The 16,009-nt window shown below is 36.8% G+C and overlaps 1 protein-coding gene across 4 annotated transcripts in view; it reads left to right on the top strand.

The window, feature by feature from the left end:
- The window catches only part of LOC103520412 (serine/threonine-protein phosphatase 2A regulatory subunit B'' subunit alpha-like), a 15,864-nt gene extending 4,967 nt beyond the window's left edge, over positions 1-10,897 (top strand). The window contains exons 2-5 of one of the 4 annotated variants that reach the window (XM_026831543.1): positions 1,204-1,368; positions 4,757-4,842; positions 8,688-8,730; positions 10,365-10,440. In XM_026831543.1, coding sequence (XP_026687344.1) covers positions 1,204-1,368; positions 4,757-4,842; positions 8,688-8,706 — 270 coding nt within the window. In that variant the 3' untranslated portion in view covers positions 8,707-8,730; positions 10,365-10,440. Of the gene's footprint in view, positions 1-1,203; positions 1,369-4,078; positions 4,244-4,756; positions 4,843-8,687; positions 8,731-10,364 lie in introns of all 4 variants that reach the window. The other 3 variants (XM_026831542.1, XM_008485501.2, XM_026831541.1) reach the window with 3 other exon arrangements.
- Positions 10,898-16,009: the final 5,112 nt, after the last annotated feature.

The raw sequence follows: 16,009 nt of genomic DNA, 5'->3' as shown, positions 1-16,009 counted from the left end.
TTTTGTCAGCCCATAGTAAATCACCCTAGGGTGATTGAGAGGCTGACACGGAAAAACACGACCCGTTTGTACACGGGAAAGGCGAAAAAAAAGAGGCGTATGGACAAGAGCTGCTGATTAATTGCTAGGATTAGACTGAAAGTCTCTTTGGTTGATAGGTTGATTAAGTGATTGATTTCTCTTCCTTCACGGTGTATGGTCTAGATGGAGACGGCTTACCTATCTATGTTGGAATTGGAATATTCTACGATGAACAACTACAGAGAATGGCATGCTATCGGCATAGAATGTCTACCGTTTGAAGGACTGTTTGTGTCAGGTAAGTGGTAATATGAACAGGAGTTAGGGGGTTCGATGCCTAGCCTGACATTTGGCGCTTTCTGTTATTTCGTATGAAAAAAAGACTTCTTCTACTAAAGGGGTCTAACATGAGTATATGATATGACAGGCTCGGGAAAAAAGTTCAGGAGTTTGACAATTTGGAACGAACCCTTATTGTAAATGTAACATGCAGTTTCTTTGTGTTGATTATGTCACACTTTGGTGCTCATGCAGCATTTGTAGGATTTTCCCACTATCTCAATAATCCCTAAAATCCAATGTTTAGCATACCCATGCTGGGCACCGGCGCTGATGCGCTTTATATGTCATAGGCTACTCATTTCCTCACGAGGCTGAGTGGGCCCGGCAACAGCCAGTCAGCGGAATGCAAATCATTTGGATGATAAAAATTTCTTGACCCGCGCCGGGAATCCGAACCCGTGTCTCCCGCGTGCAAGGCGAGCGCAGTGACCCACTACGCCATGGGAGCTGACTACGATCCATTACTTACATCGGGATTTCCCAACCGAAACCGGCCGCATCGACACATAAGCGGCTGGGAACCCAAAGGGGAATTATTAATTGTGTGATGATTTACTACAAAAGTTGATCAAGGTAGCTCAAAGTTTAATAAAAGGAAAAAAATGTGAAAAATTTTTCTAAGCCAAAAGCGCTTTTGGTCATATAGATACAGTGTTCGCGCTCACGCGAGTCAATGACTCGGTTCGGTGGCAGGTTTCTATCGTCGTACTTCGAAACTACTGTACGGGAATTTCCCTTTTTTTTTTTTTTTTTTTTTTTTTTTAATTTTACGTTCCATCGTTTTAAGCGATTAAAAAAAAAAAAATATGAGACACCTCAATTCTGATTGTTCTATTTCAGATGCTGGATATGATCAAGCCAGAGGTTCCCGGGAAGATTTCCCTGCAGGATCTGAAGCGATGCAAAATGACACGGATATTCTTCGATACGTTCTTCAACCTGGAGAAATATTTGGATCATGAGCAGAGAGATCCATTTGCCTCGCAACGAGATGATGATAGTGAGGTGAGTCTTAATCAGCCCTAACTACCCCAGATTGCTTTGGACTGACATTTGGTTTTGGCTCCAAATTTACAAGTGGATGTCCTTTGCGATCTCAGCTACAACAACATAATATACTGATCATAATCTCAAACAGGACTTCGGGAAATGGACAGACACCTTTTGGAGTTCAAACTGCGAAGGTAAAGGGACTTTTCAGGCTCATTCTAGTAGTATAAACTTTTCAGTCTCATTCTGGTATATTCTATTTTATTCTAATGTATCTATGGTCTATGCAAATGCTCCTTTAATAGACGACTTGACAATTTATACGGAAAATCAGTCAACATGACTCCCCGATACAATGATCATTGGTCTGGCTAGGAGACCTTACACAGGGAGCAAACTAATGTCTTGCTGTGGGACTATAAATAGGGACCGGAGCAGCCAAACCCTAACCAGCCTGGCTAGCTGGAGGTTACAAAGGGTTTATCATGCTTTGAAGTTCAAAGGAAAAGAACAGGTCCTCATGATGGTTGACTGCGGTTTGTAATGGGCCAAGTAATTTTGGCTAGAGACCATCAACCCCCCTTGGGGCAGCAACAGTCTTCTTCTTTTTCTTCGCTTTTTTTGCGTGTACAGACCGGGTCAGCGTTTTTCGTCAGCCTCTTAATCAGCCCTAACTACCCCAGATTGCTTTGGGCTGACATTTGGTTTTGGCTCCAAATTTACAAGTGGATGTCCTTTGCTATCTCAGCTACAACAACATAATATACTGAAGACCGGCCCCAAGTTCCCCTACAAGCCGTGGAAAACCCGCCTACCCCGCTCCTACAATAGAGTGAGTTCTGAAGTCTTTGGCCATTGAAGTATTGGACTTTGTTTCTCGGGCGAAGAGGACACTTTGTAATTAGATTCGTAGAAGCTTAACCCATCCTGTTAAAATTAATAATAAAATAATAAACCAACTATTTTCTGTTTCTCTATATACAGCTCTCTCATCCCGTATGATAGATCGTATATTCTCCGGCACTGTCACTAGATCTAAACACGTAATGACCTACACCGAGTTTGTGTGGTTCCTGCTAGCTGAAGAAGATAAAACTCATCCTAGAGCTATCGAGTACTGGTTTAGGTAAGCTGGTTCTTCATAACCCCTTATCCCTTCCCTTGATATCCCTTTTCTCTTAATCCCTAAAAAAAAAAAATCCTTAGTAAATTAGTTGTTGTTGTTTTTAAATGCTCGGAGTTGACTATTAGGTCATTATTAGTAAATTAGTAAAAAATGTAAATGCAGTTTCTTTGTGTTATTAATTAAGTCACAACTTTGGTGCTCACTGCAGCATTGTAGGATTTTCCCAATATCTCAATAATCCTAAAGTCCAATGTTTACCTACCATGCTGGCACCGGTCGCTATGCGCATTTATATGTCATAGCTACTCATTTTCCTCATGAGGCTGAGTGGGCCCCGCAACAGCCAGTCACGGAATCAATCATTTGCATGATACAAAATTTCTTGCCCCCGCCGGGAATCGAACCCGGGTCTCCCGCGTGCAAGGCGAGCGCAGTGACCACTACGCCATGGACGAAAATAAATAAACAAACCATGGTAGTAACAACAACAAACAATTAATTGATCAAAGCGTCCTCAACAGAGCCGTGTAGAAAATGAAGAAATTGAGCCTAGTATTTTTTCTGCGATGCATAGTGGGAGCAGAACACCCTAAATCGTGGCCATAAATAAAGTATGGGAACCAATTATGAAATTCATAGATATTGGTATTGATATAGATCAGTATATTCATGGTAAAAATTTGGTGGTGATATCTATAATTTTGAGGACAAAAATCGCTTTATTAGCTTAACGGTTAGGGATATCAAACTTTTTTTATACATAGAATAAAATTTGTCCATTTTTGAACTTTAGGTATACAATTTTACTAACTGGCGGATAATTTCAGACTGATGGAGTTTGTGCCGCCCAACAAACGCTCGGACGAGTACTTCCGTACCGTGTTTGAGGAGAAGGGTCTGGCCGACATTGTCAAGCTCCACATGGCGCAGGCCTCGCAGGAGGCGAAGAAGGAACTGCAGGAGCAACTGGAGGAGCAGATCAGCGAGGGCGCCTCCATCAAGGACATCGTGGCCGACATACGGGAGATCGCCAACAAGCACTGCATCCCGGACCAAGAGCTTATAGTATTGGTGAGTCTGAATTCAATAAGGAATAGAATGGACCAGGCCTACCCAACCGGTCGATCGCGGATTGATTTTATGTCGATCGCGACCAGCACACCCAGCAGTGTTTGAACCTTTCAATATCATCTTACACACCCTTCCCCTTTTTAAAATAGAATTTGAGTGGTTTTTTTTTTTTTTTTTTTTTTTTTTTTTTTTGTCGATGGAGAACATTGAACCCAAAATATCCTGTCTTGGGGGTACGCCTGCCAAGGTCTGACCAGGAGAAAGCCAGCCGTTCCGAGAACGACCCTTATCTGTTGAGTATAAAATCCGCCCCCGGTGGGAATGGAATCCGCGACCTAGCGCTTACAAGGCAGACGCGCTACTCTCCAAGCTAACTAGGCTGTCAAATAATTTATTTATACATATATTTTAAAGCGCCTAACCGGAAAAAATGAAATAAAAATACACCCTTCCAAGTTTTCTTTTGCTGGAAGGTCACGTAAAACAGAAGCTGCATTCCCATATATTGATTTTAATTTTCTATTACAGATGCTGGATATGATTAAGCCAGAGGTTCCCGGCAAGATTTCTCTGCAGGATCTGAAGCGATGCAAAATGACACGGATATTCTTCGATACGTTCTTCAACCTGGAGAAATATTTAGATCATGAACAGAGAGATCCATTTGCCTCGCAACGAGATGATGATAGTGAGGTGAGTAGAAGGTCCTGGGTTCGATTCCTCGTGTCAAAAAGAAAAAGGAAAAAACAAATAAAAATTATTGAATGAACGAAATGAGGTCCAAAAGAGGTCGTCGACTCAACACTAAAAAAATGCCTTTAAATTTAAAATAATAATAATAATAAAAAAAAATCTTTACTATTCAAGGATATCCTCAAGAACGGTATTGGATTGAAATAATTAGCAGCCGCGATGACTCGACTCCTTGGAAACAAAAACCGTGCTCCTTGGATCAGAGAGTCAATCCTGTATCGCTTTAGAAGATTTTTCTTTGAGTTTTAAGGCGGATTTTTGAGAAGCCGATTTTTTTTTTCTTTTTACTGTTCGTTCCGCGATTACTTTCAGACAGTTAGTCCGAATTTGATGAAATTTGGCAAACATGTTAACACTTTGGACACCATAGGACCTTTAGTGGGCACTTCCTGAACATTCTAACATAATTTTTTAACTGATGTAAAATTATAATATTTATGTTTGTTTTTACAGATGAGTGATTGGGACCGGTTTGCATCGGAAGAGTACGATATGCTGGTTGTAGAAGAAGGTGGCAATGATAACCAGGACGATATGATGTAAGTAACATACTTCTTTTATTTCAATTTATTATGGTGCGTCATTTAATATATGTATTTCTAATTTACTAAAATTTTCCCAACTGTCGACAGTACGAGTATAGGTACATACTTACTTAATGATTAAGGAAGGTTTGATATAAAGAATAAGTAACATACTCCCAATAGGTCTCAAGGCTCTTACAAGTTACGGTTTTATGAAGCTTCCTGTTAGAAATCCCTCTTCTTTTGGTTAATTCGTTTTGTCCTATTTTCTTTCTTTTATGTACATAATTACTTTGTTAATATTTATAGGTGCCATTTTTTTTTCTTATGAATTAACCTCAGAAAGATTAGATTTTTTTCCATCATAAGTAAATGGCTAAGAATCAGATCGGACTTAACATACTTCAACGTATTACTTTCTGGTGTTTTCGTGTTGATCCAGCACCTAAATGGGAAGTATTGTGTCTTTTCTCGCTCATCTGATAAGGCACATTCTATGCTATGGGGTAGGTATGCTAAGACACGGACCATACTTAATATTCGTTTACTCCTGTTACTATATTTTTTTCTTTCATTAATATGTATTCCTAATGTATCAGTATTTTCTTTTACCTTTTTTTTACCACGTTTAATTTTCATCTTTCTTCCCTCCCTCTTCTTTTGGTTAATTCGTTTTGTCCTATTTTCTTTCTTTTATGTACATAATTACTTTGTTAATATTTATAGGTGCCATTTTTTTCTTATGAATTAACCTCAGAAAGATTAGATTTTTTTCCATCATAAGTAAATGGCTATCAGATCGGACTTAACATACTTCAACGTATTACTTTCTGGTGTTCTCGTGTTGATCCAGCACCTAAATGGGAAGTATTGTGTCTTTTCTCGCTCATCTGATAAGGCACATTCTATGGGCTAGGTATGCTAAGACACGGACCATACCAGTCTAAAGTAGCATTTGTTCGATTGCTACGAAATAAAAAAACGGGAATGAAACACTTTTTCCCGCTTCTGAAAATTATGGGTTATTCCGGTCTGATTTTTAGCCATTCAAATTTCACTTCCAGCCTAGTTAGCATGGTTGGTAGTGCGTCTGCCTTGTCGCGCTAGGCCGCGGGTTCGATTCCCGCCCGGGGCGGATTTTATCCTGACGTGATAATGCTCGTTCTCGGAACGGCTGGCTTTCTCCTATCCTGTCTTCCTTCTCTCTTCGATTTCGGGACGATAAGACCTTAGCAGTTACAGTTCCCTCTGTCAAATCACTTCATAATAAATAATATTAATAGGAGAAAAAACGTACCTATTGACTTAGCGTGTTTTATTTTTTACATTGCCCTTCAGTCCTACGCGACGTTCATCAAAATCAATACTACGGGGGCCTTTTTTTTTTTTTTTTTTTTTTTTTTTTTTTTTTTATGAGTTAACCTCAGAAAGATTAGATTTTTTTCCATCATTAGTAAATAGCTAAGAATCAGATCGGACTTAACATACTTCAACGTATTACTTTCTGGTGTTCTCGTGTTGACCCAGCACCTAAATGGGAAGTATTGTGTCTTTTCTCGCTCATCTGATAAGGGACATTCTATGGGATAGGTATGCTAAGACACGGACCATACGAGTCTAAAGTAGCATTTGTTCGATTGCTACGAAATAAAAAAACGGGAATGAAACACTTTTTCCCGCTTCTGAAGAATTTTTTTTTTGTTTTATAAAAAAAAAAAAAAAAAAAAAAAAAAAAAAAAAAAAAAAAAAAAAAAAAAAAACGGGAATTAAACACTTTTTCCCACTTCTGAAAATTATGGGTTATTCCGGTCTGATTTTTAGCCATTCAAATTTCACTTCCAGCCTAGTTAGCGTGGTCGGTAGCGCGTCTGCCTTGTTAGCGCTAGGCCGCGGGTTCGATTCCCGCCCCGGGCGGATTTTATCCTGATGGGATAATGTTTGTTCTCGGAACGCCTGGCTTTCTCCTATCCTGTCTTCCTTCTCTCTTCGATTTCGGGATGATAAGACCTTAGCAGTTACAGTTCCCTCTGTCAAACCTCTTTAAAAAAAAATAAAAAATCTCTTCATAATAAATAATATTAATAGGGGAAAAAACGTACCTATTGACTTACCGTGTTTTATTTTTTACATCGCCCTTCAGTCCAACGTGACGTTCATCAAAATCAATACTACACTAGTGTTCATTTTTACTTTTTTTTTATTTTCAAGCTTTAATCGTAGGTAATTTTGTTTAGAATTAGGTTTCGTCATATTTTGAACTCCTCTTCTTGGTGGTGTAGTGGTCAAGACGCTCGCCTGGTAATCAGGAGGGCGTCGGTTCAATCCCGGCCCAGGTATGGGATTTCATCATCAATAATTTGAAAATTTGACCACATAATAGTAGTAGTCTACTGCTGAAGTAAAGGGACTCTTCAGTCCTATTCGAGCAGTATAAATAAGCACTATTATTATTACCTTTAAGGGAAAATCCCATGTTACTTTTTTTAAAAAAAAAAGAGGTTTGACAGAGGGAATCATCAAAATCAATACTACACTAGTGTTCATTTTTACTTTTTTTTATTTTCAAGCTTTAATCGTAGGTAATTTTGTTTAGAATTAGGTTTCGTCATATTTTGAACTCTTCTTCTTGGTGGTGTAGTGGTCAAGACGCTCGCCTGGTAATCAGGAGGGCGTGGGTTCAATCCCGGCCCAGGTATGGGATTTCATCATCAATAATTTGAAATTTTGACCACATAATAGTAGTAGTCTACTGCTGAAGTAAAGGGACTTTTCAGTCCTATTTGAGCTGTAGGTACCTATACTGTTGGATTTTGTCAGTACCTTAAGTTTTTCCTTTTCTTACTTTCCTTATCTTACAAGAAAGTAATGTATTTACGTAAATTTTTACAGTAAGATTTATATTTGGTTCTTCATAATCTACCTATTGAGTTAGAAAATGGGATTTGGAGTATATCTTGATAAAAATGCGAGATAAACACTTAGTTATATCGAATTATTCCGTCAATTTCTACAGAGAGGTGAATTGTTGTTCGCGCGGGGTGACATTTATGGAAGAAAAATTGCTCGCAAAAAGTATTATAGCAGAAAAAGTAAATAAATGGGAGAAACGCCCTTTACAGTATAACTTTTTTTTTGTCAATGTAGTTATTATTATTTTTTAGTTATATCGAATTATTCCGTCAATTTCTACAGAGAGGTGAATTGTTGTTCGCGCGGGGTGACATTTATGGAAGAAAAATTGCTCGTAAAAAGTATTATAGCAGAAAAAGTAAATAAATGAGAGAAACGCCCTTTACAGTACAACATTTTTTTTCGTCAATGTAGTTATTATTATTATTTTTTTTAGAGGTTTGACAGAGAGAACTGTAACTGCTATGGTCTTATCGTCCCGAAAACGAAGAGAGAAGGAAGACAGGATAGAAAGCCAGCCGTTCCGAGAACGAACATTATCCCTTCAGGATAAAATCCACCTTGGATACCTCTATTAATCTCGAAATTTCAAGAGTTTTTTTTTTTTTTAAATCTTCCAATATTTCGTGGAAAAAATTGAAACTCTAAGAATTGTTCTTTTCAAAACTAAACTTTTTCTATAAAACTTTCTTGTATTAAAACCTTTCAATGATCAGCGTGTAATACATACTCGTAAGTTGAAAAAAAAAGAAACATTTATTTTAAGAGGGGTCTAACATCTTTGGTCTTTGCCCCTTGTAGCGTATTTTAGTAGGTAATTTCCTTGAGCCCGTCTGTCAGGTAGATTGGACCGTGGATGTCCGAATACTGTGGGAACATTATAAACAGGGCAAAATGAACAAAGTACCTAGTTACATATTCTATTGTGTTCTCTTCCGTTTCCCTTGCAGAGAGCTCAGTGACAGTTAGTGTAGATTAGAAACAGCTGGGGTGGTAAGTGAAAATGAGCATTTGAATCCAGTCTGTTTATTTTTGCAAGCCTACCCCCTCCAAAAACCCTTGCTTCTTATTTTGTTTTTATAGAATTTGCATGTGTACCTATTGAATTACGAAAGAAGTGAATGAATAAATTCTACGTGAATTTTTCATCTAATTTCACACTTAGAGCAGTAATTTTCAGACCAAAAACTAGTTCAACTGATAAACTACCTTTTCAGGGTTCTCAAATAGTAAGTGGAAAAATCGGGATTTGTTTAGAATGCCAATTATGTCTAATCTAGCCTAGTTTAGCTTGGAGGGTGGCGCGTCTGCCTTATAAGCTCTAGGTTGCGGGTTTGATTCCCGCATTCCCGCCTGGGGCGTATTTTATCCTGAACAGATAAGGTTCTTTCTGGGAACGGTTGGCTTTCTCCTATCCTGTTTTCCTTCTCTCTTCACTTTCGAGATTTGAATGTGACTTATCTACTTAAAAAAGGAAAAGGAGAGTAATACTTGTGTTTAAGCTGATTTGAAGTCCTAATTTTCTGTTTCTTTCGTAATTCAGAATCGTTCATTATTATATTTGACTCCCACTTGAAGACCCCGTCGCTTCTGTTGTGTTATTTTCCTCATTTTGTTCCAAATAAGCTCCCCTTGTCCCCCATTCTGTTTTGTTATGCAATTTTTGTCTCATACCCCCCTTATTTTGCCTTTTGTTTTAGTCTCGTCACAAGCCCGTTTTAGAATGCTGTTTTTTTTTTCAGCCTTTTACCTTTCGAAGCAAATATCAGTATTTCCCCCACCTTTTTGGGGGAAAGTTAATTTTTCATATATTATTTTATGTTTATTTTATTTTATTTATTTAAAGAATAAATTCAATGCATACTTTAATTTTCATTATTTTCGCTTGTAACTTGTAATGATTCAAGTTTGAGTTTATTTGAGTGCGTCCTCTAATGCTTCGTGTGTTCCAACTTGTGAATGCTCCTAGCATACTATAAGTATAGCCAATTTTTACTTCCTATTACTACAGTATAGCGAGCTATACTAGTAATGAAAGTATTGCAATCGGTCCAAATTTTCAAAATCGGGAAATGGTTGGAAATATCCGTTTGGGGATCCCCTGATGTCAAAAAAGTGGTTTTTAGCCCATGGTCTGTACGTACGTTACGTACAGACCGCAGGCGGTCGATTTTTGTTCAATGTTCAATTTTTAGACAGTTTAAAATGATACCTTATTACACGGGGAGCATTTTAAGATAGAAAATTTTTGACCAAAAATCGGTCGCCATATAGGCGGCTTGGGACTTGGAAAAATTTTCACTTTTTTTTTCAAATACATACCTACGTATTCCGCAAATGTAATAGAAAGTCGTGTGATGTTCACACCAGATTTTTGTACTTTGTCTTTGTAGTCCAGCTTAAAAAACCTTTGTTATTCAAAAATCTGATACAATATCCCATTGTCATTCAATGTACAAAAGTGTATAGAATCTATTCTATTCTTGCAGTTGATACAATATCCCATTGTCATTCAATGTACAAAAGTGTATAGAATCTATTCTATTCTTGCAGTAGAAACAAGGTATATTCTATTCTATTCTATTCTACAGGGTATATTCTATTCTATTCCTCTCGTTTGTTCCCAGGTACATGGATCAGGAGCCGGACCTGCTCTCTCCCAACCTCGATCAAATCCTCTACTGGAATCGTCAGCAAACCTCACACATCAAGTCCGCCCCTGGTATCAACGGTATAGAATATGAGGGAGGTATGGGGGGAGGGTCTCTATCCAGTGATGATAGTGGCGATTATGCTGATTCCGATGATGATTGCTCCCTCTAGCTGAATTTCTCTTCCTCTACCTCTACCGGAATTCCCGGCAGAAATCATCTCGATTCAGCAGAATTTCTATCTGAAATTCTCTCCCTCTTGTGGAATTCCTAGGATTTCTTCGTCAGCGGAATTTCTGCCGAGTAGAAATTTAGAAATGAATGCTGAATATTCCTGGTAGGAATTTATTTGCTGGCAGCATTTTCTTCAGGTCAAGGGCCGGGAAAAGCTAGATGGTCACCCGTCAGGATACCAATGCTTTTGTCGCTGGCTAAGGTAGAAAAAAATAAAATCTATCCCTTTTTTTGTGAAGAAGAACTTCGAACAGTATTCTACATTTTTGCTTTGCGAAACAAGATAATTGATTTTTTTTTTTTTTTTTTTTTTTAAACCGATTTTTCCTTTTTTTTTTTCCAAAAAAAAAAATTTTTTTTTTTTTTTTTTTTTTTTTTTAGGTTTTCCATCCTATTTCTTTTCTAAGCTCTCTCTCTCTCTCACTTTGTCTCTAACTTTCTATGACTCTTTTAATTCTAGAGTAGAATTTTGTTCCAGTCTTCTTTTTTTCTCTTCTTTTTGAAGAAAAAAAGCCAAATTTTCTCCCTTCAACCTGAAAAAAGGCCTACTTTTTAGGATAAAAAGAAACAATATTTTTAGTCCATATTTTCAATTCGTCCGGCAGCTATTTTCTCATTGCCTGTGTCGTTTCATGTCCATAAGATGTCTTAATAGTCTCATAGCATGTCTAACATCGCGGGATTATGCAGGAGGCTCCCAGTTTCTGCTATAAAGGCTAAGTGGGGGCCCAGTGTAAAATTTTTACCTTAGGTACTACAAAGGCCCCTTGTCTTTTACCTTAGTTACTCTTTTACCTTAGGTACTTTAAAGGCCCCGTGTCTTTTACGTTAGGTACTAAAGAGGCCCTGTGTCTTTAACCATAGGTACTATTTACTGGTTTTCATGAAATTTCAAATACTCATATCCTAACTGAGGTCGAAGAAGTGTCATTTTCCACATAACTTCTACCTTTGGACCTCGAATATTTTCACTGTAGCGCGTAGCAAGAAGTCAATTTTTGTACCCTTCGTCTTCTCTTAAATTGTTAAATCTTTTGTATTATATTATAGTCTTTGAATGAATTTTTTGTTACAAATTGTTGTGTGTGTGCAAGTAAGATTTTCTCGTAAGTATTGTGTAAGTATAATGAATTTATAATTAAAATTAGTTTAAGAAGAAAAGTAAATCAAAGAAAAATAGATTGTAACCTTTATTAAGATTTTTTGGTGTGTGATGTCTGAGGATGAAAGTTCTTCATCTGCTGAAAGCTGTGGACAGAAAATCGTGCTAAAGACTGAAAAGTTCCTTTAATCTTCTTCTTCTTCTTCTTCTTCTTCTTCTTCTTCCTAACCCTTTTTTTTCGTATTTAAATAGGGTCGGCCTTTCTTCTTGCCAGTCCCTTCCAGGGCAGTCCTATAGTGTGTCTCATGTCCTGATAAATTATTCTCACTCCAAGTCTTCGTTCAAGAAATTCCCTTTAATAAGGATCTTCAATAGCCATCCTTGTTAAATGGACTGTAAAAGAACCTTTAAAGTAGGTATGTATATGAGTATCTGAATAAAAATTAACGAGTCTGACATCGGTGGCGTAGTGGTCAGAACGCTCGCCTGGTAAATGGGAGGACGTGGGTTCGATCCCAGCCGAGAGATAAAATTTTATCCTCACTGATAAATATATTGGACATTTTTTTTTCTGCCCTCTTTTTTGAAAATTTTAACCACATAGTTTTTTCCTTCTTCTTTTCTTTTATTAAAGATTTTCATCCTCAGGGCATCACCGAGATGTTTTATAGTATTGTTTGAAATAATTGATCTGCATTATTTTACTGCTATTAATATTCGTTTACTCTGTTACTATATTTTTTTCCTTTCATTTAATATGTATTCTAATGTATCAGTTATTTTCTTTTACCTTTTTTTTACCACGTTTAATTTTCATCTTTCCTTCCCCTCCTCTTCTTCTTTGGTTAATTCCTTTTTGTCCTATTTTCTTTCTCTTTTATGTACATTAATTCAACTTTTTGTTAAATATTTAAGGTGCCATTTTTTTCTTATGAATTAACCTCAGAAAGATTAGATTTTTGTCCATCATAACTAAAATGGCTATCAGATCGGACTTAAACATACTTTCAACGTCATTACTTTCTGGTGTTCTCGTGTTGACCAGCACCTAAATGGAAGTATTGTGCTTTTCTCGCTCATCTGATAAGCAACATTTCTATGGGCTTGCGTAGGTATGCTAAGACACGGACCATACCAGTCTAAAGTAGCATTTTGTTCGATTGCTACGAAATAAATAAAAAAAAAAAAAAAACGGAATGAAACACTTTTTCCCCGCTTCTGGAAAATTATGGTTATTCCGGTCTGATTTTTAGCCATTCAAATTTCACTTCCAGCCTAGTTAGGCGTGGGTTGGTAGTGCGTCCTGCCTTGTCAGCGCTAGGCCGCGGGTTCGATTCCCGCCCGGGGCGGATTTTATCCTGATGGGATAATGTTTGTTCTCGGAAACGGCTGGCTTTCTCCTATCCTTGTCTTCCTTCTCCTCTTCGATTTCGGGACGATAAGACCTTAGCAGTTACAGTTCCCTCTGTCAACATCACTTCATAATAAATAATATTATTAATAGGAGGAAAAAACGTACCTATTGACTTAGCGTGTTTTATTTTTTACATCGCCCTTCAGTCCTACGCGACGTTCATCAGAATCTCATACTACAACACTAGTGTTCATTTTTACTTTTTTTTTATTTTCAAGCTTTAATCGTAGGTAATTTTGTTTAGAATTAGGTTTCGTCATATTTTGAACTCTTCTTCTTGGTGGTGTAGTGGTCAAGACGCTCGCCTGGTAATCAGGAGGGCGTCGGGTCAATCCCGGCCCAGGTATGGGATTTCATCATCAATAATTTGAAATTTTGACCACATAATAGTAGTAGTCTACTGCTGAAGTAAAGGGACTTTTCAGTCCTATTTGAGCTGTAGGTACCTATACTGTTAGATTTTGTCAGTACCTTGAGTTTTTCCTTTTCTTACTTTCCTTATCTTACAAGAAAGTAATGTATTTACGTAAATTTTTACAGTAAGATTTATATTTGGTTCTTCATAATCTACCTATTGAGTTAGAAAATGGGATTTGGAGTATATCTTGATAAAAATGCGAGATAAACACTTAGTTATATCGAATTATTCCGTCAATTTCTACAGAGAGGTGAATTGTTGTTCACGCGGGGTGACATTTATGGAAGAAAAATTGCTCGCAAAAAGTATTATAGCAGAAAAAGTAAATAAATGGGAGAAACGCCCTTACAGTATAACATTTTTTTTTTGTCAATGTAGTTATTATTATTATTATTTTTTTTTAGAGGTTTGACAGAGAGAACTGTAACTGCTATGGTCTTATCGTCCCGAAAACGAAGAGAGAAGGAAGACAGGATAGAAAGCCAGCCGTTCCGAGAACGAACATTATCCCTTCAGGATAAAAATCGAACCCGCGGCCTAGCGCCTACAAGGCAGACGCACTACCAACTAAGCTAACTAGGCTGGCAATGTAGTTATTTATTTTTTCCATAAATGCCACTCTGCGCGTAGGTACTACAATAAAATTGTGTTTTTGGGTGTTTGTTAAAAAAGTTGTGTATATTTTGTGACCTTGTTCATATAGTTGTTGTTTGCTTTAATATTTCGTGTCCGCCAGTTCTAATGTAAATTATTGTTCTCTATGTTTTATTCTTACCTTATCTAAAGGTGTGTCTAAACATAGTCGATCGACATCGGTCGAATATGTTTGAACACACCTTTATAATAAAGAAAGTATTATTTTTCCCCTCTCTCGTCTTCTATCACTAAAATTATAAAAGAATCTTACATTATTGAGTTACTTAAATAATTGAACCAGGTAGGGACATTGTTATAACTCCTATTAAATTCATCAAATTCAGATCCCCAACCTTATCTTGAACTTTTTTGAGCTTGAGTGTATATTTGAAAGGGGCTCCAGCCCAATTTGGATTTAGTTCTGACTTGAGGGTTGTACCTATTCTTTTTTTACGATCACCTCAATTACCTAGTTTTTTTAATAGGCACTAAATAATAATAAAAAAAGTTATTTTGAAGCCCATTTTTGCATCCTCTTTGCTTTATTATTTTTTCCCAAGTAATTAATTAGTATTGAAATTCACTTCCTTCTAATCTCTCGTCTCTTGTAATTTACATACTCATGCAATGAAATCACTTTAAAAACATTATTAATTTATAATTAATTAATTGATACCTACTTTTTTGTTTGTCCTATTTTACATATAGTTTATACATAAATGAAATAAAAAAATATATAAAAAACCTCTTAATGCTAACAAATTTACTTCCATTGTCTTTCTTTTTACTTTATTATTACAGTAAGTTTTTTATTTTGTAGGGGCTTTTTTTTGTTCTTAAAGCTATTTTTTCCACTACAAGAGAATATTTTTTTTTTTTGTTTTAAAAGATGAGTGTTTCACCGCCGTTTTTATTTCGTAGCGATGAAACAACTGCTACATTGGACGCTTGTGGTCTGTGTCGTAGCATGCCCAAAATACAGATGAAAATCAGCAGCCCAAGACTAGTATTCGTGTCAAAATAGCAAAATAATATAGGTACCTCCTCAATAGTGCGATATCCTTTGAAGGTCGTGAACCTGTGATCCTTACTTAATGGAAACCAGAAAAAGAAAAAAGACCATATCCTATTACTGGACAATAAAATTATAGAGAGCTCATACGTATTTATTTCAAGTAGATTAGAGATGTGTAAAGATTCATTGAGGTAAAAAAATGAACTACTCTTTTCAGTGAACTAGATCCTCAAGAGTAGTTCTTTAAAAAAAAGTAAAAACACTCAGAGATGTGTAAAGATTCATTGAGCTAAAAAAATGAACTACTCTTTTCAGTGAACTAGATCCTCAAGAGTAGTTCTTTAAAAAAAGTGTTGAAAAAAAGAGTAGTTCCTTTTACTGAGTAGCTCAGTTGGGATTCAATCCCAAAGATGAGTCAAAAGTCGCATCTCTAGTCGGGAGTCAAAGAGCGAGTTGAAAAAAAGAGTAGTTCCTTTTACTGAGTAGCTCAGTTGTGATTCAATCCCAAAGATGAGTCAAAAGTCGCATCTCTAGTCGGGAGTCAAAGAGCGAGTTGAAAAAAAGAGTAGTTCCTTTTACTGAGTAGCTCAGTTGTGATTCAATCCCAAAGATGAGTCAAAAGTCGCATCTCTAGTCGGGAGTCAAAGAGCGAGTTGAAAAAAAGAGTAGTTCCTTTTACTGAGTAGCTCAGTTGGGATTCAATCCCAAAGATGAGTCAAAAGTCGCATCTCTAAAGTAGATATTTCAACAGAAATAAGTAATTTAATCAATAATAACATTCAGAACACAGTTCTAAGGAAGG

The sequence above is a fragment of the Diaphorina citri genome, unplaced genomic scaffold (assembly GCF_000475195.1).
Source record: "Diaphorina citri unplaced genomic scaffold, Diaci psyllid genome assembly version 1.1 scaffold3589, whole genome shotgun sequence".
NCBI lineage: Eukaryota > Metazoa > Arthropoda > Insecta > Hemiptera > Psyllidae > Diaphorina > Diaphorina citri.
Note: the sequence above shows the minus strand (reverse complement) of the source record. Positions and strands in the feature narration are given on the sequence as shown.